A 23956-nucleotide genomic window follows, 5' to 3' on the forward strand; every position below is an offset into this window, starting at 1 on the left:
GTCCGCCACATGTTCCCAAATGGCTGGTAAATAAAGCCGACTGGGAACAATTTCAAAAGATTACACACTTAAGTTGGACCGACATATGCGGATTAGGCATAGACGAAGCTGTGCAGTACTTCACGGCTTTTCTTACTAACGCAGCAGCCAAGTGCATTCCACAAACATCTGGACTGCCCGGCAAACGACACGTCCCGTGGTGGAACACTGAGTGTCAGAATGCGCGAAAGGAACAGAACAGGGCATGGAGGTTGCTGCGGAACTCGCCGACAGCGGAAAACCTAGAGAGCTTTAAGAAAATAAAATCTCGAGGCAGGAGAACGCGTCGGCAGGCCAGAAGAGAAAGCTGGCACAAGTTTTTATCAGGGATAAATTCATATACACAAGAGGCTAAAGTTTTGGACATGGTTCGTAGGGTAGCAGGAAGACAAGTAGACTAACTCCCACTCGTAAACACACAGGGTGACAGCCTGGAAGATCAGGCGAACTTCCTCGGTGCACACTACGAGCAAGTGTCTAGCTCGTCACACTATACTGAAGTTTTCCAAAGATATAAAGCAAGGATAGAAAAGCAGAAACTAGAATACAAGTGCACAAAACATGAGGCATACAACCAACCTTTCAACTTAGCTGAGCTACAAACATCACTAAACTCTAGCAGTAATTCTGCACCAGGCTACGACCGTGTCACGTATGAAATGTTGAAAAACCTGCCGCCTAAAACGCGGAAAACTTTACTCTCTCTATACAATGCTATCTGGCTTTCTGGCACCATCCCTGCTTTTTGAAAAGAGGCTATTGTTATCCCTATTTTGAAACAGGGCAAGAACCCTTCCTCAGTTTCAAGTTATAGGCCCATTGCACTAACCAGCTGCCTTTGTAAACTTTTTGAAAAAGTGATAAACCGCCGACTTTTACATTTCCTTGAAACACACAATCTGCTTGACCAGTTCCAGTGTGGGTTTCGAGAGGGTAGATCCACCACCAACCATCTGGTGCGTATCGAGGCACAGATCTGAGACGCTTTTGTCCACAAACAATAGTTCCTCTCAGTGTTTCTCAATATCGAGAAGGCTTACGACACAACATGGCGTTTTGGCATATTAAGAGACTTGTCTCACCTGGGTGTGTGCGGTAGAATGTTTTCCATAATCGAGAGTTACTTGTCCAATCGGAAATTCCGTGTCCGTGTGGGCAGTATTCTCGCCCAAACATTTGTGCAAGAAACGGGAGTACCGAAGGTGGTGTACTTAGTTGTACACTTTTTATTATTAAAATGAATTCCTTGCACCTGTCCATCCCCCGCAACAGGTTCTATTCCACATATGTCGATGACGTCCAGCTTGACTTTGTCATGCAACCTAGCAATGTGTGAGCGGCAGGTTCAGTTAGGTTTAAACAAGCTCTCCAAATGGGCAGAGGAAAACGGATTCCGGCTGAACCCTGAAAAAAGCACGTGTGTCTTGTTCTCCCGAAAAAGAGGCGTGCACTCAGAACCTGACATTGAATTGAACGGTCAACGTCTGTCTGTCAATGCGGAGCATAAATTCTTAGGCTTAATCTCGGACAACAAGTTGACATTCGTACCACACATCAAGTATTTAAAAACAAAATGTCTAAAAGCCATGAATGTTATAAAAGTGTTGTCACGTACTACGTGGGGTAGTGACAGGAAATGTCTCATGAACCTTTATAGAAGCCTGATTCGCACCCGCTTAGATTATGGGGCTGTTGTTTATCAGTCTGCGACTCAAAGTGCTTTGAAGATGCTGGATCCCGTGCACCATTTGGCATCCGCCATTCTACGGGTGCTTTTCGCACCAGCCCTGTAGAAAGCCTTTACGTTGAGTCAAATGAATGGTCACTTTATCTACAAAGAACTTTCATATCCTTTGTATATTTTCATTAAGGTGAAAGCAGACAAGAAGCACCCTTCCTACTCCACTATTAATGATTTGTCGAGCTATATTCTGTTTCAAAACAGGCCTTCGATGAGGCAGCCCTTCTCAGTTAGCCTGAAGGGTCTAGCTGAGGAAACTGGAGTGTCACTTCAACACAGCTTAATGGCTCCTGTAGTATACCCGCCACCGTGGCAGTGGCAGATTATAGACTGCGATGTGTCTTTCCTAGAAGTTACAAAACATGCACCTATTGCCCATATCGGAAACTACTTCCTGGAACTTCAACACAAATACACACGTCCTGAGTTCTTTACAGATGTCTCCAAGTCTAAGTCCTCCGTGTCCTACGCTGCTGTTGGCCCATCCTTTTCGGATGCTGGCGCTCTACATCCAGGCACAAGTATCTTCACAGCGGAAGCTTACGCGATACTTGTGGCGGCTAAACACATCAAACAGTCACAAATACAAAAAGCAGTAATTTATACGGACTCCCTCAGTGTGGTAACGGCTCTGCACAATCTTAAAAAACAAAAAAAACCCTGTCCTCGTCTCACTTTACTCTATTTTATGCACACTCTACACACTTAAACAACATGTTGTAGTGTGCTGGGTGCCAGGGCACCGTGAGATTCAAGGCAACGTGAGGGCGGATCAGCTTGCTGCATCCGTCCACGAAAGCACTGCCACTACACCCATACAAATCCCAGCCCTTGATCTTAAGCCATTTCTCAAACGAAAGCTCAGGGACTACTGGCAGAGCAAGTGGGATAGACACACGCAAAACAAGCTACACGTTATCAAGCCACACCTTGGCCATTGGCCACCAGTATCAAAATCACGTCTAACAGAGGTGACACTAACAAGGCTCAGGATAGGACACACATACACGACACACTCATAGCTTTTGTCCGGTGGCGATCCACCATTGTGTGACAAATGTGGTGAGGCATTAACAGTTTTTCACGTTTTAATCCAGTGTAAACAATTAGACCCTCTAAGAAGACAACACTTTCCATTACCCTACCGACAACATATACCATTACACCCCACAATGTTTGTCGGTAGGGAACCACTTTTCACACATAAACCATTGCTAGCTTAAGAGATGTCGGTTTTTACCATGTAATATACCCAGGCACTGCGTAGCGCGACCTCTTAAGAGAGGTTGCTGCTGCAGTGACTACATTTAAAAGCACTTGCCTCACAGCCCTTGGACACAAGGGCGCTGATGAGGCACTTGTGCTAGTGCCAAATATTTTTACGCATTTTTATTATCAAAACCTTTGTCCCCCTTTTTACTATGCATATCACGCAACTGTCATGCTTTTTATACTTATGTTTTTACCCGCATTATCGCGAGGAATTTTAAGGCCCCTATACAGCCACGCAACATATCATTGTCCACATCTCTACTCATTGAAATGGCGCTCTTTGGCCATCAATTGGCCCTTGCGCCATAAAGCGCCACACATCATCATGTTCTTTCAAAAGTACGCATTATTTATTTATAGAAATAACAGCACAGCATTAAGCGAGAAACGCTTAACCTTTCGTTTTAAGCGATGCTAGGTGCGTCTGTGCAAGTGGTCTGCCCCCAACGCACCTCTGGTTTGTTGTGAAGTCGAGTCAGCGGAGTGTGGTGGTGCGTTTAGTTAGCGTTATCATTGTTTTTCAGACTATTTAAAAAAGGGAAGGAAAAGGAAGGAAGGAAAAACTTTATTTGCAAGGGTTTGGGACAAGGGTCATGAGCTTGATGGGTGAGGCCCCAAGTCCGGGGGTCCACTGGCTGCCGCCGCCAGTTTGACGTGACGCAGAAGAGCAAGCTGCACCTCTGGGTCAGAGCTGGCGAGCTGTGCCTCCCATTGCTCGAAAGTATTTCAAAGCTTGTACTGACCTAAAAAGGTATCTAAATTTGGTGGTCGTTTTCAGAAACGAGATGAAGTGAGACGTGTCAGTGCGTATATGCGTTTTGTGCACTGTGACTGGTGCGCAGAAATGCTCGTGTACGCTTTTCATAGGCATTTGAAAAAAAAAACAGCGCAATATGTTTGCTGAATGATCTATGTGATCTGACCACGGAATATGCCAAAACTGCAAAAGTTATCGCATGATTTTTCAGCCTCAAAGGTCAAGTGACACATGCTAACCGACTGCAGACAAAAAGACGTCATGCAATGAAACTGAAGTTAGCCCTTCGAAAACATAGGCGTAATTTTTGGGGGGACATTGGTTATGACTGCTCAGCTGACAAGCTAAAGCTGTTGTCTTAAGGAAGCTGTTCTTGTATGCATATGGCAAATTTTTCTCACTGTTCCTGCTCTTGTTATTATGTACATTTTAGTATTGCATTGCTCTTTCGGTATTGTGTATATAAATGACGAGACCGAATTGTAAGAATAGACCACTGTGGTTGTCAAATGTTTTAAAGTAGAACATGTTTCACTGCCTGCAAGGTTGCATTGTTCTATGTGAAACATGTTGAAAGACACAAATTTATATTAGGCATGTACTGTCTCAAAGCATTACTTAGCAGACTAAGTGACGGAGAAAATGAACAGCTGATAAATATGTACCATCAAATGCTTGCTTCGGAAAATCTTGCACTATTTAAATAAAGAGCAAAACAATAAACATGTGACCACAAAGCTCGTGTTGGCAATTTCCGTCCTACAAGATTTCAGAATCATCTCATGGAATTCTGGGCAAATCAAGGTATGGGCGGACAGACAGATGAATAGACTGACGCATGGACGGATGGACAGACGGCATAGATGATCATATCATGCTCTTGATCTTTGTCATCCACTTGACTGAAGTACACATAAAGTCGAATTTCTTACACAGATGTCCTCCTTTTTTATTGTGCATGTGTTCAGTTACTGTTTCAGTTTTGTAGACAGTGACGGACGCCAACAAGGCACGGCCCTGAAAGTTTGGCCCTTAAAAGTTACTCCCATTAATGGTATATATGTGCTTAATCCGAATACATGGCTATACAAGACATCAGATGAAGATGGTTTAGATTTATCACCGTGTGTATTTGGTAGGCATCATGAACTCCCATATTATAAAATGAGAAATAAGCGATGTCTTTTTCATAAACGCACCTTTTTGTGCACACATGCTGTGTTCCAAGACGAAATTCCTGCCTCACCGCGATTCTCGTTCGAGTGTGGGCACGATCACTATATGTATTTGTTTAAAACTGGAAATATTATTGATTATTCTGTGACTATCACGGTTTACTTGAGCCAAACGCTTTTCCCAAGCTACCTATTAAAAAACAAAAACAAGTGGTCTTTTTGGAACTACAAGCCAAGACCCGAAGCCCCAAGGATTATTTCCTATAAATGTATATCATGTTAGTTGTTTCTATCATATCCTAAACCTTCAACGGACCTAAAACGAAAGTTGTTGGAGCGTTATAACATGGAAACAGTGCGAAATTTTGAGAGGAGACAAATGAAGAATGCATGACAACTTGCTCTGTGTCACGTCACAGATTAGCGCTGTTATTTCTCTGTTGTAAGCATGATGCAACAAGCCCAAGCCCCAACCCTAGCACATTAGTAGATCCCTTGAAGGTGCAGCTAAATATACTAGAAATTCTAAATGCGTAAACACCGCATCAAAGATAAATAGTGAGGCCCTGCAAACCTAAAAAACGGGTAAAAAAGGGTAAATGATTATTGCATAAATGGTAGTCATTTTCGTATGACGAAGTAAATAGCTGCACTACACAAGCTTTCAGGGTTTTGCATATAATGTGCCAGCACGAATGAAATATATCATACTTTTGCCCACTTTATTTTTTTATTGAATACACCTAATACTTGCGCACTATAGTAAACTATTAAAATATTAAGCGTTATGAATAACGCTTTCTGAGTCGAATACATGCATTCAATTCGATACCCGAAATTGTTCAGTGTTTGAATATTTGGGCACCTCTAAAATATATTCAGGGTCAAAATTTTCAGAGTGTGTAGAATTCGGCGTAATCGCCTAACATGCGTCCTATGTGCAGCATTCTCGTATGCAGAATTTTTAATGCAAACTAACTAGCATGTATGAAAGTTGAACAATATTTTTTTTATGGAGTTAACGCACAATGGCTCGGGAAGTCTTTCCTTCCGTAAATAATCGTTGCACTGAAAAACATTTTGCGGTGTTGGCATGGCGATGTGGTGGTGATAAAAGGAGCTAGAAATGTTCCTGCAAGTGATGTTCGGCTGGCTAATGGACTGGAACCACCTGTTCATGACCCCAGAATTGCATCTGCAATATTCGAGCCGTTACTTATGCGTGTGTGAAAAATTCAAATAGTCGATATTATTTAGGGGTTGGTGTGTTTTAGTGTCATTTTCAACTCTTCAGCTAACTTAATTACCCTTAGCGAGTTGATTTTTTTTATAGACGGGAGTAAGCAATAAAAGCAAAAAATGAATTTCTAGCGACAAACTAATAAAACCGACCAAAATGCTAAAAGATAATGTATCTCACAGCAGTGGCTTCAGGATGTGGTGTACACGTGACTTTTTAATCCGCTTAAAATTAAGCTCCGTTTTAATTCCTGGTGATAAGGTCGGATATGCCAGGACGACTTGGTACACAGTGTCTTCACGGTAGTGCCGCTCCGTACATCACTTTGGGTCGGAACAGAAATCGTAGTATACAATGCTGGTCTTGCGAGCCACTCCATGAAATCTGTCCAAGCATTCCTGCTCCGGCACTTTTCTCTTGTTTGGGTCTTTAAACCTAAGGTCACGCCAGCCACGATGACCTGGATGTGTGAATTTCAAATATTAGTGAATTAGGTAAATCAAATGTACAAGATGTTCAACCTGGAAGGGCGGGAAACATGTATGAGGATAATTTCTTTCAACTTAGGATTCAGTTCACACTGCCTGCGTTATGAATGTTGACACTCAAATTTTATGAGCTCATAAAATCCGATTTTACAAAGATATTGAAGTCCTTATGTATTTGGTCTCTACGGTCACGCTTTCAATTTGTTGTAACCTCATACGAGAGTATATCTGCATGTGTGGCTGCAAAGTAAGCGTAATTGATTTAAATATATGCGAGCATTGCAGGTTCAAGATCATAATTTAAATAAATGTAAAATTCTTACCGAAACCTGGGTGGTTATCCGTCGAGAATTCGGACCACAAGGATGATTCGGCCAAGAATGAGAAAAAATGAACACAATTATTAGGTGCAGACTCGAAAGGACAAGTAAAACCACGATAACAAAAAAAATGTGGCTCATCCCCCTGTATAAAAATAGGTTTGACACGAAAGTGAAACATGTCTTTGCTGAAGTAGTGTTTATGGTGCATTGTTTCAGCAACAGCAACCAATTTGCCCTAAAAAATTACCGCACGTGTTCCTTTATTTCTATCTTAACCTGACAATACGCGCGTAACTTCTGCCTTGCGCAAAACACGTTAGTGTTTGTTCTTAAATTTTGGCGGTCGCTTGCGAAAACGCTAGAATCGTCGATGGTAAATGTATGAACGCTGCCACGCTTCACCATTTGGCTGGTCATCGAAGACCAACGCTGTCTGCTATCAGTGTACAGTATGTATTTCTGTAATTTTAGCTATGGTGTCCGGGCACAAGTTTGCCTAAATAAGGTTTCCTCATGAACACGTCGATTGCTGCGTTCGACAACGTCACGATCGCGTGACAATATTTTGAGCTGCACAAGAATGATCAGCCCCTTTGCAAGGAAGGAAGGAAAATAGGAGGAAAAGAATAACAGGGAGGGGAACCAGCCTATAGGCAGCTGGTTTGCTACCCTGCACATGGGAGGGGAATGGGGGAGAGAAAATAGATTAGGGGTGAAGCCCCTCTTTGACTGAAATGTGTAACGCCGTAAGTACGTGCGTCCATACGAAGCGCCGCAGGGCGTTCTCGTCGCCACAGGTATTCTAGCGGTGTCAATTAGGTTACTTCGCAGCTGCGCGTCAGCGTCTTGCTCTCCTCGCACACTTCTTTCGAAGGTGCGTGTTGACGTCACTCTTTCCATCATCCGCAGCACGCCCGCCGCAGCGCCCGCAGCTCCCGGCTCCTCCACCAGCTCGCAACACACTTCTCTCTCGTGTCACGCTCTCCACCACCCGCAACGCTCCACTGCTGGTCGGGCGGATAGCCTCTTTAGGCTCATTTGTCTACGAGGAAACTTCCACGAAACCTAACCCACCTCAGTTGTCTTTGCGTTTAAAACAAACGCTTACTCGAGTAAATGCTACACCAAGTTTCGCTTCAAGACGTTCTTCCATCACCCGCGTCGACGCCTGTTTCTACCGGGTCAATGCCGCGCGCACCACTGCTGCTTGGCATGCCATCAGGGTTCTTGTCGGGGAGACGGTCCATAATTTTGTCATATTTAGCTCCGGTGCCGTAGTAGTCAATAGTTAAGCTTCTGCTTCTCAGCACTAGATGACTTCCACATCTATATGGTGGCAGTTGTAAAAAAATCTATGCACATCTCAGCACAAGGCTTATAACCGTGTTCCTGCTTTTGCGATTTGTTTTCACCACCGTGTAAAGTTTACGCGTGAACCGAGCAACCTACAGACAAGTCTATTCCACTTCAGTCGTCAGCTGAGGCAACGCGGGGACTTATTCAGGGGTCATTTTGTTTGTGCGGTCGCAGATAATCAAATATGGCTGAGCCCCTTTGTATATTACGAGAATTTTTAACTACTGAATCGTTGTGAAGTTCACATGATGTCAGGCTTCATGTAATTTCGCGCTTATACCTCAAAATATTACGTAAGCTAACATTACTCCTCGTTCGATATGACACCTGTATAGATTTTTCTACAGAAAATGTTTTAAGCACTGACATGCCTTTTTGTTTCATACTTTGTAGCAGAAACGCAGCCAAGAATGTTTTCGGGGGGCCCAAGGCCTAGTTGTTCGAAAGAAGCTATTTTCACAGCAAATAGAAAGTTTCCCGGGAGTAAAAAAGGGGCTTAGTGATTAGAAGAAAGTGAGAACAAAGTGTAATGCGGCACAAGAGATTAGTTAATGAGTGATGTAAAGCGAATTTTGACATTGCAGTAATGCTAGTGCGTGTGCAACAAAAAGAATGTTCTCCTACCAGATACTGCATTTCCGATGGAGGCGGAAATGTCGTAGGCCCGTGTGCCCAGATTTGGGCGCACGTTAAAGAACCCCAGGTGGTCAAAATTTCCGGAGCCCTCCACTACGGCGTCTCTCATAATCAAATGGTGGTTTTGGGACGTTAAACCCCACAAATCATCAAATCCTACCAGATACTTTCAACCAAGAAGGCCCATACGGTGTCAGTAATGGAAATACGAGTGAGAAAAAAACGGGGGGGGGGGGGGGGGGGCAGATGCAAGGGTATACTGGTAGTCCGCTTACACATGTGCGGCAAAAAAAAAAGAATATCAGACGCTGTCTCTGCCGACATTATCACACTTTTGACAACAGGCCAGCGAGAACATCAGCTATTTTATGGCAGATAATTTTAAGCAAACTACAAACACGTTCGGGAAAACGGTTCAAACCGACAACAAAGAACTACAACACGGATCCTTCCCTGACACGAAAGAGGCAGAGCGTTAACATTAATTTTAGGAAGTAATCTTAAACAATGACATTGGCAATGGTTTTACCAAATAGTAAAAGTCAATGAAAAAACATTATGAAACATCTCCCCGAAGGGAACCTTGATGGAATGCGAAGCAGCAGCGGTGCGCACGGCGTTGACCCGGTTGAAACGGGCGTCGACGCGGGCGCTGGAAGAACTGTTTGAAGTGACTCAGTGTAGCATTTACTCGAGTAAACGTTTCTTTGTGACGCAAATCTGCGGGAGTCGGGTTGAATTCCATGTGCGTTTTATTGCAGATACACGAGCCGAAAGAGTGTTTCCACTCGACGTACGTATGGTCGAGCGCTGCGAGCTGTGGAGAGGGTGCAACGAGAGAGAAGTGTGTGGCGGGTGGAAGAGCAACACCACCTAGGCGTGTTGGGAGGAGCCGGCAGCTGCTGCGGATGAGAGAGAGAGAGAGTGACGTCAACGCGCATCTGCGACTTGACCTACTTGGCATCGTTCTAACGACTGTGATGGGGGGAACGTGGTTATGTGCTTTGGCACGGAGACATAGATGGACAGTGCTACACAGGCTAGCTGCTTTGCATCTAAAAAAACGAACATGTAGACTGGCCGTAAAAAACGGTCCATGCTGCCGTTTTCATGCGTCGCGGTTTCTCCACAAACACAGCCATAACTCCGTCAGCACTTACTTGTATCCGGTGAATAGACATTATGGCGAGACCATCAAGCCGCTCCTAAGCCTACTGGTTACTCGAATACGTTTTCACTCTTTTCCGTGTCGAGAAGCTGCACTATGCAGCAGTTGTACTCACTAGTAGCGTTGCCAATATCTTAAGGAACATGAAAAATTTCAGGAAGAAAGCTTTGTCGCATTCAGCGAAGGCATCCGTCACAAAGCGGAGAAATTCGCCCTCTTGCATGGCTTGCCATTTAGTTTTTCAGATTTCCGATTGACCTTTGAATGTAAGGGTAAAAATTGTTCTCATATCTCTCCAGTAAAAATAGAACACCAGCAGTACGGGTTGAAAGGTGTCCTTAGAGGCGTGATTTGGCATAACAGTCGCAAATTTTGCAGTTTTCTGGGAGAGTTTTCAAAGCGCCATTTCAGGGAAGCTTTCGGGTAATCTTCGAATGGAACGAACATGAGTCGCCTGAAATACTCATTTGTAGGAGAACAATCGTAGTTGTCCAGGTATCTCTGTGTTCATACCTCCCGTAGAATATCGCACTTTAGTCCAAACTGTGCCGGTTGGTCTTGGCATAGAGAAAATAGTTTGTGGAATTCTGCCTCCGCGTTAGTTTCCATCTGTTCCGGCTTTGTCAGCACCCAGTCAGCGGCCGTGACCAGGTCAACCTGCTCCAAGGCGGCGCTCATGTCAATATATGGGCTCTGCAGATACACAGAGAAGTGGTGTGTGAAGCCGAGGAATGTCCAACAGCGATCGCATATAAGAAACTTCGGGAAACAGATTCGCTGATGGAGGAATGGAGCGGTGGGCGCTGTCGCTTCGTTACCGGAGGTGTCCACGAACTTTTCAAGTGAGCGAACTGAGCGAACTGTCTGGGAAAGTGCTTCTCCAAACTATGTGACTGAATCATGACGTTCCACACAGCTTATTTCACAATATTGGCGTATTTAGCTGAATGACATTTTACCATTGTCACCATGATCGAGTGCATCCAATCGGTGCCGATACGGCAAAACGAAAGTTTGAGAACAAAAAGCGACGCATGAACTGGAACAATGTTGGAGCGGCTCCTCGGTCCCAACGCATGGCGGCGATCCATTGCTTCCGTGGCTCTTTCTCGTAAAGCCTTGTGGTAAATGAGTAAACGCATGTTGCGGGCGAGTTTTCGTAGGTGTTGAGTACCCCACTCCAGAGCAATTATCAGACATCTGTTTCAGCCACCGCACAATGAGGGACGCTGCTATTTTCTAACGGAAACGGCACCGCAAACAACGCGGCACCACACGTACAACGACGTAAATAACAACGGTCGTCGGACGCTTTTTTTTCCCGAGGGTGCTGAGCAAGTTCGCCCAGTATGGCGCTTCCACCGGTGCGCAATAGACGAATAACTTGAGAGTGGCATAAACACTCATTGAACCGGCGGGTGTCCCAACTGTAGCAAATGGTTTACACTGTTCACCCTTTTCACCACGTGGGCACCTGCCTGAAAACAGAGGCAGGAGACAAAGTGCCGTCAGTTTGAATAAAAGCGATTGGGGTCGAACGGGTAGTTAGGTCGTCTAAGCCATCGCATTTCATAGTGAAGTTCCCATATCCAAGCTCTCCGCGTAAAACGTCACTTGGGATCCCTCATTGGGCGGTTTTCGGCAATATGTAAAGAGCATGCGGTCGTAGGCTTGTTAGTAACTCAGATGTGTTTTTTCCTGTACGGGCAATGGTTTCGCTGACGCCTCAGACATATGAGTGGGGTTTCTGTTGTGTTTTTGATTGAAGGGCAGGGGACTGAATTTCTTAGCGAGCGTCGCCATACTTTGCGAATAATGCTTAATCGGTAGCCATTTTCGTTTAGTTGGCCCGTCCAAACTATCACGCATCAGATTCCGCCGCAGAAACAAAAGACTGAGCAGTAACAGACCTCGGTCGCCAGCAAGGAAAAAGTGGCCCACGTGGCGCTCTTGGACCAGGCACGGCGTGCTACTGAGTCCAGTAAAGCCCTGCACTAGGGCTCCTATGCCCACTAGCCTCTCTTATTTCCTTTTTATTCTGTACTAAAACTTTTTCCGTTCAATAAATAGCGTTTGCTTCTCATTTGTTTATATGCGCATGCCACTATACTTGTATCTCTATACTCTGGCGTTATTGGTCAACTGGACAAATTTCGAGGTGGGGTGAGAAGCCCTTGGCCTACTTGCCTACGTACCTGCTTTGTAGCCTATCATAATCGCAAGGTTTGATTCCCCAGTCGGATAGTTTGTCGCAGTTTTTTTTTTCATGGGGGTATTGCTATGCACGAAGCACTAGTAGCATCTATTAGACGAATGCTGCACGTAGGCTCCACCAGAAAAAATATGCAGAAACCACTGAAACTAGCTGTCAGTTGGTGCGACCATCTGAACGTTGTTACATAGCAATTCGGCGTTGCGTTGCTAATCGGATGCCGTTGTAATCTCACAGCAGCATTCGCTGCAAAATCGCGCCAATGTATCATTTTGACGACTTCTAAATAAGGTTATAGGTTTTTTTTTTTTTTTGAGGGGGGGGGGGGGGGGGATATATTCCACCAGTGGAATGATGTGGCTGGCTTCTGCTATTCCTCGTCAGACCTCTATAACTTCAGCTTTATAGCCCCACCACGGTGGTCTGGTGGCTAAGGTACTCAGCTGCTGACCCGGAGGTCACGGGATGGAACCCCGGCTGCGGCCGCTGGATTACCGATGGAGGTGAAAATGCTATAAGCCTATGTGCTTAGATTTGGGTGCTTGTAAATGAACCTCGGGTGGTAAAAATTTTCGAAGCCCTCCACGACGGCGTCTCTCATTATCATTTGGTGGCTTTGGGCGTTATACTTTACATATCAATCATATCAGTCAACTTCAACATTATAATCATGTGTTCTATAAAACCATCATTCTCTTTCATTTGCGACAGCGTCAATGCTTGTTTTAGCAGTGCTTTTTTGACCGATGATTTTGCAGTGTTTTTTTTTACCGATGTCTAAACTAGTCGAAATAAAAATGCACATTTTTGTTGCAAACACAACGTTATATAGGTATCACGCACTAGACCATACATTATATCTCGCGTCATCTACTGTTTCATATCTTTTGTTCTAAAGCAATTGTGAACGCCAGTTTATTTCATTCATGTGTAAAATATAACACAATTGGTTGTATACATGCAAAGGCCATAAAGTAAAGTCAAGATTTCCCATTATACGTACCGTTCGCAGGTCTCACATAAAAGATTCCGCACATATAGCTGCTGCTTGCGAACTCTAACGATTCAATACGAGTTTTCAGTCCACCTGGATGCGTGAAATGTTTTCATTAGCACGGTTGTTATTCACTCAAGTTGTCATGTGTTTTCTGTGTGACCGAATATCTTATACAGGAAATACATAATAGAGCCATAATTAGTATTGAGTGATCCTTACGTATAGCATCGCAAATAGAAAAATAATAATAAAACACAGCTTTACGAATGTAATAACAAGGTATACTACACAAGAATGAATTTGCTGGCGCATTGCACAGATCAAATGGTATTACTGTGAATTCGTATAAGCTATCTAGCATGACCAACGCTGTTTTAGAACCATCACAGTCTGTGAACGACACCTGCCAATATCCCGAACGTAAATACAATGACGAAAAGTATTCGGCCTCTTGCAGGCAATTGATGGCGTCATCAATGCGGGGAGGAGGGTAGACATCTTTCGGCGTAATCTTGTTCAGGCGTCCGTAATACACACAAAATCTAATCGAATCATTTTTTTTATGACGATAACTACAGGCGAAGACCAGGGACGTGAGGAGGGCATGACAACATCGTGGCGAATCATGTCCTTCACTTGCTCCGCAATGATATTACGATCTGTTGCTGATACGCGGTAGGGGCGTTGTCACAAAGTATTCATTCCCATGTCGATACTTTGAGTGACGGTGTTGGTTTGACTCAGCGGCTTCTGCGGAAAGTCGAATGAATGTCTAAACTTATGAAGAAGCTCCGTAAGCTGTGCCCATGATCCTGAGGCAGCTCGCTGTCGATGGAGCGGGGTAATACATCCGGAGAGACGTTATCCGGGGAGAAACTAGGAGTTACAGCAACCAGCTGAAGGTTTGGGTCAGTGTCATGGGATTCAATAGGCACGAGAGATCTAGGATCTATCGTGCCCTGTACATATTCTGGGATTGCAAGGAAATATTGCATTTGCATCTTGATTGGGTGGCAGAATGGCATATGGCCGAGAGGTGCCGTGGCTGATGGCATGAACATAACAGTGGGGCCAGATAAGTCGGTGTGGTCGACACGAGCAATGACGTTCCTGAGAGGAGGAAAGTCAGTGTCAGTGGCCACACGAAGGTTGCCAACGCTAGTTCAGTCGTTGTCGGCAGACGGGGCATCGGCCAACACAGAAAGTTCCACCTGAGTGCGGGCGCAGTCAATTATGGCGTGGTGACGCGGCAACAAGTCCCATTTGAGTATTACGTCATGCGAACACGCGGTTTCCACTAGAACGTCTATGTGGTACAAGATGTTCTAAATGGTGACTCTGGCCGTACATGCTCCCGCTGGCCAAATTTGTTGCGCGCTCGCTGTACTAAGCGAAAATTTGGATGGTGGCGTCATGATTTTCGTAGAGAGAGGCAAAGTTTTCGGCTCATGACAGAAATGCCAGCTCCGGCATAAACAAATGCAAAAGTTCGTAAACCTTTGACAAACACTTCCAGAACATTCGCGGGGGACAGGCGAGGACTTGCACACTGTGACGACGACGCAGCTCATGCCTCCGGAGCGGTGGTAGTCAGTTTTCCGGTCCCGGCCAGTGACGCAGAGGTGACAGAGAACTGCGGCTGGAAAAATAAGTGACGAGGTGGGAATGGTTCGTTATAGGTAGCAGGTTGACGGCCTCGTTTGTGTGGTAGCGTTTCACGTTCACTTAGTAGTTGGTCATGTTGTGGCGGTCAGTCTCATCACGCGTGATACGGGGTCCGCAAACAGTAGTAGGAATATCTTGCTGCCAGTGGGGTCGCTGTGAAGAGCCGTCGACAGGAGCACGTGACAATGTCTGGGTATCTGAACGCGTAGCCAATGGGACGGTTATCAGCTGAGCGCCAGGGGTTGCCCGAAGACTGCGGTGTACTAGGCGTCACTGGTACTCGAACCGGTTGAGAAGTCGACAAGGGTAGAGGTAGAGGCGTAGTAGCAGCAACATGAGCGTAAGTCAATGGTGCGGGGACTGGTGTTGTCTGAGAGGAGGACCGCAGTGCCTCAGCGACCTGCGTCTGTATTACCTGTCTGATGACGGGTGCGAGGCCTTCAGAAGTAAGTTCCGTTTTCGGTATATTCGACCGGCGGGAAAGTTGTCGGGCCACCTCCTCACGTAGGTATCGTTTGAATTCCGATATTAGCGTGTGGTGGTCTCCACCAAGGGTCAACGCCACGAAAGTTTCGTCGGTAGCCGCTGGCCGCCATGTCGTGACTCATTGTTTACCCTACTCCTCAAAGCTCTGGCAAAGCATGACGATTTTGAACACGGTCCGTGGGCCCTTGGCCAGCCACATCCGGAAGGCGTCGTCATCTGTTCTCTTCAAGATGTGTTTGATCTTGTCTGCTTCTGTTATTTAACGGTCAAGGTGCTTTCACAAGTCGAGCACGTCCTCGATGTAGGTTGCGAAGCCTTCATTCTGAATTCGCGCGCGTCCCCGTAGACGCTGTTCGGCACGGAGCTTGCGTACTTTGGGCCACTGAACACATCGGCGATGCGTAGTTTAAAAGAACCCAAGTGGCGAATTCTGAGAACTGGTTGATAACCCAGAGACTCGCTACCTTTCTCAGGTAAAACGGAACATATTGCAGCTTCGAAGGGTCATCCCACCTGTTGCTCATGGCTACCTTTACAAATGTCTACAACCAATCATCGACGTCTTGCTCGTCGGTACAGTCGGAAAAAAGGTGGATTGCGCATGCCTAGCGCAGTGGGCACGATCGCCATCGGAAGCTGGGTCGTACCTAGCTGGGTGTTTTCGTCAGCCACTTCTGGGGTGGCAGGTAGTTTTCAGTTGCGGAGTTCCAGGTTGAGCTACCCCGGCTCCTCTATCACTCTGAAACAGGGTTTATTGGCGTAGGTAGGACTTGAACTGCAGTTCTATTGATACTGAAAGCGGGCGGCGACAAGCGACGCAGAAAGCACATCGCTAGAGGCCACAAGCTCACGCTCTATGCATCTAGCTAAAAAGATGACGCAATATGATGCGTATGTTCTTCCTCCTTACAGGGATAAAGTATTTATTAAGAAAAAGTGCCGCCACATCCACGAAGTGAATGATGATGAGTGGGCGAAGCTCCGGAGGTAAACCTGGTAAACCATGAATCCTCCGTACATTTTGCCCACTCGACTTTATTGCAACGCTCCCCCTAGCGTACGTCGCCGCACTATATCGAACGATGACACGCGCCATATGTGGCATCATTCCTATTTTATAACACCTCGCATCTTTCATAATCAACTACACGTACCGCCGTCTAGTTTATAACATCTTGCATCTTTTGGACGGACGGACGGACGGACGGATGGATGGATGGATGGACGGATGGATATGGCTGTACCCTTTAGATCGGGCGGTGGCTAGCGTAATACTTAATGCCGTCAGCTACAAGTACCGCCATCTAGTGAACACTGCAAGAACTGAACGAGAGGTGGCTACATACAGGGGACGCACAGCCCACGCCTTAAGGAGCTTCGCTCCTAAAAAAACAACAGAGGCATACAGCAACCACCTCATAAGAGAACGGCCCCCACAACCAGTAGGTGTGGATCCCTAGTACGGGACCCCATCGGCGTTAGCTGCTGCCTGGGCTGGTCCTACGAAGGCCGTTTGGGCCTGAAGGTTAGAAGAGCCAAGCAGGGTCGCCTCCCACACCTCCAGGTTCGGGTTGGGGATAGGTGGTACAGCAAAGTTGCAAGGGCAGGACCGCACCATATGGTGGATGTCTGAACACTTTTCCCTACAGTGTGAACAACTGCCAGAAAAGGCGGGATCGAAACGTTTCAGGGACGCCGGGCACAGCTCCTCCTTTTTTCTTAGACTGTTGCATGGGCGTGGATAAACGCTGTGATCGGAGTGGTAATATTGCACATTTTTTCGCAAAGCATACACCAGATTTAATTCAATCTTCCCATTTGAATGGGATGTCAGTCTTCGTGATCGCTGTCAGTGGCTTGGTGACCTGAGAAAAATTTTTGACGAAGCGTCCGTAATAGGCCCACAAGCCGAAGGATCGGCACACTGCCTTTTTGTCGGTGGGTGGCGGAACGTTGGTGATGGCGGCTCAATTCAGATTCAGAACAGGAGCTCAATCCAAGAATAAAACGAGCAGGTAGTCTGCTGCACGCAGAACATGAGAGTGATGCCGTCAGTGGTAGAGAAAAAAAAGACACATGAAGTAATTATAATGGCATTTGGTATAGCTTCTGGATCTGTGGAGGATTGGCCATTAAGAATAAACAATGAGGGCATAGATGATGCAGGAGTAATTGACTTCTAGGACCTCTATGGATTTATTTTTCATAAATGTAGCGCACGTATTGCTAAGGTAGCAATTCTTCATTTACTTTTCAATGCACTAGTTTATGAATTATTTTATAATGATCAACCTGGAATGACGATTCTTATCTAAGCGCTTTATGCGACGAGTGAGATATTTTAAATCTTCATGGTAGCATGGGTGCCTAGGGTTACAATGAAAATATTTGTGTGACTCACTTTGATAATCATTATCAGGAAACGTAATAAGGAGCCCATGTACATTGCGAAATTCACTACAGCATTCAAATTCCTCAAATGATGACGCTAAAATGTTCCGAATGGAAGTGCCACCAACTTTGAGAAAGTTCAAAACTGTTTCGATCTCAGGTCTTTGGGGAGAGAACACGCTAAGTTTTAGGCAACTCGGTTATATGGTCAGAAAAGCCTTCGGAAACTTCACATTTTACACCGTGTGATAGGAAGTTGCAGCTTCATAATGAACGTATGCTGCAGCTAACTTTTTCATCTGAACTCGCGAAACTGTAAAACGCTAGTGTATGGGAATATGGCTGCTCCCGGGAAAAAAGCAAGGTTTGTACGGTAATAACTAATAACATAGCGTGTAGAAGGGTAAGCGAGCTGTTTGCTGATGCCTACTTAAATAACGAACGCGCTAGCGTGTGCCAGAACTCGAGACTATGACCTTATGGTCAAAGTTCACAGAAGCGAATCGAGCCACGCAGCCTCCTACCTGTGTGTCCTTTCATACTCCTTCGTCCAGCAAAAGGCATGCAGACAGGGCTTCCTTTCCAGTTGAAGAACAATCGGCGGTAGGCATCGCATGCGAAGTGATGTTAACGCATGCGCCCTCCGTGCGGTCGACATGAGCAGCTTGTTTCATCAATGCTTCAGCAGTGTTTCTCGCTACAGCGCTCATGAGATTTTATTCGCGAGAACAGCATACACTGTGCGTACAAAAGTAATTTGTTTGGAATTTATATGGAACATGACAGGGATGATCAAAGCCTGCAGAGTGTTTATATAGTTCTCGCAATCAAAAAATAAACAAGAACCGTCGAAGTGGCCTCGCCTTTCTAGCTGCGTTGTCTTCGCTGTGAAGAATTCGCCCGTTCGGTGAATGAAATATTTCCGAGAATTTTCTTTTGGTTTCATTCTAAATTACACTGCACCATAATCTCTTCAATGCAATTTTTACAGGCTCTTCCACATTTATGTCTTCACAAACATGTGTGCAATGTGAGCGCTAAGCGTTGAGCCGATCAGGATTTCGAGCTTCCTGGCTACACTCTTCTTATTTCCACTTGCGCAGTTGGAAACTCACAAACTGCAGCGAAATCAAAAGTTCATCACTCAGGATGACCCTAGGAGACGCGAGGAAGTACGGGGGGGGGGTGGTGATTGCATTGCAAAGGAGGGTAGAAAACAATTTACAACTTATATTTGTCGCGTATAGACCATTATATAGTATATGCCCTAGTCACGTCACGCAAATCACTGTGCTGGTGTCGCGAAGGGCACCAAAAGAACGAGAATGTTCAAGAGAGGATAACAAGCTCGAATGTGTCTCTTCAAAAGCCGTTTGAGGGCTCTCACACAGCGCATGTAAACACGCAAACAAGAGGGCACTCACGACACCGACAATGCCGCGCTTAGAAATCGTAAAGCTGCAGAGAAGAAGGTGAAGTAATGTATTTTATGCCCAGATTGCTCGCTAAGATGAAAATAAGATAAACGGCGGCACGCCGCAAAGTGCGGTGGCGCAGTGGCGTGGTCTGTCTCGGAACTACTACTGCGGCGGCGTGAACGGCGTGAACGAAAATGGCTGGCGGTGGTGGCGGCGCACAGCTCTACTTCATACTGGTGTGAAAGTTAGTTTAAATTATGGAAGTATCAACTATAAAAACTGTCCCGCTACGGTGGTTTAGTGACTAAGGTACTCCGCTGCTGACCCGCAGGTCGTGAAATCGAATCCCGGCTGCTGCGGCTGCACTTCCGACGGGGGCGGAAATGTTGTGGGCCTGTGTGCTCAGATTTGTGTGGACGTTAAGGAACCCCAGGTGGTTGAAATTTCCGAAGCCGTCCACTACGGCGTCTCTCATAATCATATGGTGGTTTTGGGACGTCAAACCCCACATAATAATGAAACTATAAAAAACTATGAAAACGGAACTATTTGGAGCTAATCAATTTTGTCTTGACTCGTGTTACTGACACTTATTGCATTAATATACTTGCTTTCAGTTATGGTAAAGCATTTTTTGTAAGATATTCAGAAATCTTCATAAAAAATAAGTTCTACTTCTCTTGAGATTAACCATGAAGATTGGTAGTGGAAAAACGAGACCCACTGATAAGAGAAAGTTTTGCGCCATAGGTCTCCCACTAGGCGTCTGTTTCTAGTAGGACAATGATATAGCGGATTCTTCTAAGGCTCTGCACTTTTCATGCAAGAATATAAGAGGTCAGCGTTTAAGCGTGAAGTACCGTCCACGCTCAAACTTGTAAATATTTGCAACATACCTATGGGGCCCACAGTCATTAAACTTTTGTCTCTTGCATCAAAGTTTGCTTGCATTGGATAAGTTTTCCTGTATGATAGAAAAAAAATGTTAGTAAAATTTAAGTTTTCGTTGCACTTCGTTAGTGATACTCACCATTTTTCGTAATAGTAGGATCTGTTGAAGTACACGACATCGTTTGTTATGTTGCACACGTCATCCTTAAAGCAAGTGTACTTAGTTGTTTTCGTAGTATTGTACGTCCAAATTGTAAAGTTTGTATCCATAAACTGAAACGAGTGCAGAAACCAACACTAAATTTCCATGCCTCTTCAATTAATGTATCCCTTATACTCGGCACACAACACATACTCGTGCCACTTATCATCCTGAAAAAGTAGTCGACAACAGGCTGCAGCGAAAAGGAAAAACGTTGGAGTGTGTGGCATACAATTATGTCAGTTGCAACATATCCCACCACATTTTTCCGCTTTTTACGTTTTCACAATGCAATCTAAGTGAGGTCCTCTCCGCCGTCTTCTCGCCAAACAGAAATGATCGTTCCCTAAATAATGCACGATGCTTGAAAGTACCTCGCTTGCACACTTGCAGGCCACCCACATCATTAGCGCAAATAATGTATCTCTTTTACTCCCTTATTCCCCTCTTCCAACGTGTAGTATAGCAAGCTGGATGTATACTATAGTGTATTGATTCCTCTACCTTTCTTTTGGTCAGTTTCTCTCTCTCTCTCTCTCTGTACATTCTTTATGCAGAAGTGAGTGAGCACTAATTTTTGAAATAACACAAGCAAAGCCGGTGACGAGTATCATTTATTACAAATCATCACCCCATATAATGTCTGCTGCACTGTTTTGAATGAACGGCTGCGAAGTGTAGTTCCCCCGACATTGCATTGAAGAAGTTGGCATGCCGTTCGTGCTTTAAGATGCGTTTTGCATTAAATGATTGGCTCATCGGGTGAAACAATTGTTAATAGGATTAAAACAACGTTTCTTCTATATTGCACCAACAAGCTTAGTTAGTAGCACGACTGAAAAATTCTGACATTAACTCTTAACTAGCTTATTTTGCCTCTTTTAAAGATGTTTGTGCCAATGCGTGTTTGGTCAGCCTTCCCAGAAGAGAGGACAAAGCACTCGAAAAAAGTCAGGCCTACACAAATGCGAAACACTTATTTTTGTTTCCTCATCCTTGGGATGAACTAAAATTGAATTGAAATGAAATTGAATATGTGGCCACCATCACCGATCACCATAATTTTCGTTGGGCAATAGCCCATATTTTATCTGATAATACTTAAAATATTTACGTTTTAAAACCACAGTGTGGTTTTTATGGATGCCTTAGCATAGAGATAAGAGAAGTTGTAAGAGAAGTTGTGTAATGTTCGTTGCTTTGTTATAAAATTAGATATCCAGAAACGCAACAAACATCACACCAGCATATAGGGTAATTTGTTTTAACACTTTATAGTGCTGGAATAATATTGCTGTCTTTAGCGATACCTCAAGGCGGAGGCTCGGCTCTGTTCTTTGTTTTTTTTAACTTTTGGAGAACCGAATCAGTTCCCATTTGTCTGCTGAGTACTGAAGTCCTCTTTCTTTAGTGTGCTTGCGCTGACATTGTTCTAGCTGCTAGTTGGAGCCGCTTTTCTTTCTCTCCCAAGCTACCCTTGATGTTGGAGTCCTAGAGATATGGCTACAGTCCAATCAGCAATGTCTTCACATACTGAATATGCTTAAATTAACAGCTCAACAAATTGTTCGTATGATAGTTTGAATAGCGAACAATCGTGCTGGATTAAAAGAGCAAGACGCGCTTCGTTTGGTAAAGTCATCAGCAGACTAACATACTCGCTACCTTACCACACCATGAATAGAAAGGAGAAAGAAAAAGCAGACAAAATAAGAATGTCGTATAAAGCGGCCCTGCGACTACCACAAAGCACTTCAACTGCAAAGCCATTAGCGCTCGGACTTCACAATAAATTTGATAAGTTGGCTGAAGCGCAAGTAACCACCCAGATTAACCACCTGCTACAGACGCCAACCCCGGCAGTGATCTTCTTCAGAGGATCGGCCTCGGTGAAGAAGTATAGGCACATGGAAGAGCTAAGGAATTGTCGTACTCAGTCAGAGCCTGGTACAAAATATATCCCCTACTGAAGAACATGGACCCAGTTCCACATGCTGGAAGACGTAAAGCAAAAGCCACTTACATAGATAAAAAGACAAAATATTTGAATACGACGAGATTTAGAGATGCTGCACCATATCATACAAATGCAAAGAACATGATGGCCATGGTAACTCACCAAAAAGGAAACGTTACAAGTTGTGCCTCCATCACAGAATCCCGCAGGGGCGCCTGCGCAAACAGGCGTTCGGTCCCGAGCTAACGGGGGAGTTTCTACTCCCTCCCACGCCTAGCCGTGCGTGGCTTTGCCGTGTCCGGGGAAAAGGGGATCCTGGGGGTTGAGCCAATGCTGGGTGATTGGACCTTTAAGGCCCCCCGGCAGAGGCAACACACCCCTTTGGCCCCGGCTTCACGTAGACGGCACCCCTGGGCTGACCCACCCAGGGGAAATCGGCAGTCGCCTTTTCCTATCTCTCTCTCCCTACATCTTCGTCTTTATCTCTCACTTTTTATCTATCCTGTCTTCTAGTCTCTTCCGTTTACTTCCAAACTTCCAGGCGGCTAGGGTTAACCCTGTGTAGTTACCCAACCTTGGGTAGTTATATCTGGTTATAGCGGCGATGTATGACTAGCGCCTTCAAGTGTTCTACCTTGTAGCGTCCCCTTGTTGGGCTCGTTGGTGGGTGGTCACCATCGCCGCCGAACATGAAATGCACCACATGGCAAAATCTTTCCCCCCTCTCAATGATCGGTCCCTGAAAAGGAACCGCACCGATGAAATCTCCAAACGAACCGGAAGTGATTGTGACCACTTCCCACGATTTCTAGTCATACACTCTCTGGCAGATAACGTCTCTGTTGCACGACTGTCGGTTTTCCTGATAGCTAAAACCCTTGCTAACCTAATAGGCAAAAAGTATGACGCAAAGAAACTGTCATCCGGTGATCTTCTTGTTGAAGTAAGCCAGAAACAGCATGCAAACACTCTCCTTAAACAGAAGCAGTTCGCCCACCTGGACGTGCCTATCACCCCCCACCGCAGTCTTAACACTGTTCAAGGCGTCATTTCACAACGTGATCTGATGCGAGAAACTGAAGCTGACCTCCTTGAAGGCTTTCGAGAGCAAGGCGTAGTCGCCATCTGGCGGATAACCATCAGGCGAAACAATGAAGAAGTGGTGACGCCTCATATAGTACTAACATTTAACCGCTCCATCCTGCCAGAATCCGTGAAAGCTGCATTCCATCACTGCAAAGTCCGCCCCTACATACCCAATCCTAGAAGGTGCTACAAATGCCAGAAATACGAACATGGGTCAAACACCTGTCGCAGAAAACAAACATGTGCAAAATGTGGTGATCATGAGCACCCTACCGAGAGCTGTACTTACACGCAAACAGAGTGCCCTAACTGTCACGGGCCGCACGCAGCATACTCGCGGACATGTGAAATTTTCAAGAAGGAAAAGGAAATCATCCAGATAAAAGTAACGGAAAACATCACATTCTCTGAAGCCCGAAAGAAGGTGTCGCTCTTCTCTGGAAGAACGTACGCTGA

General features: G+C 45.2%; 1 protein-coding gene across 1 annotated transcript in view; it reads right to left on the minus strand.

Moving 5' to 3' along the window:
* Positions 1 to 5529: 5529 nt before the first annotated feature.
* LOC119165816 (uncharacterized) overlaps positions 5530 to 23956 on the minus strand; it is a 29160-nt gene continuing 10733 nt past the window's right edge. Inside the window, exons 2-5 of the mRNA XM_075870213.1 lie at positions 20395 to 20528; positions 20261 to 20328; positions 13411 to 13494; positions 5530 to 5558 (exon numbers count right to left, since the gene is read on the minus strand). Of these exons, the coding sequence (XP_075726328.1) occupies positions 5530 to 5558; positions 13411 to 13494; positions 20261 to 20328; positions 20395 to 20528 (315 nt within the window). The remainder of the gene's footprint in view (positions 5559 to 13410; positions 13495 to 20260; positions 20329 to 20394; positions 20529 to 23956) is intronic.

This window comes from Rhipicephalus microplus, chromosome 8, assembly GCF_043290135.1.
Source record: "Rhipicephalus microplus isolate Deutch F79 chromosome 8, USDA_Rmic, whole genome shotgun sequence".
NCBI classification, from domain to species: Eukaryota; Metazoa; Arthropoda; class Arachnida; order Ixodida; family Ixodidae; genus Rhipicephalus; species Rhipicephalus microplus.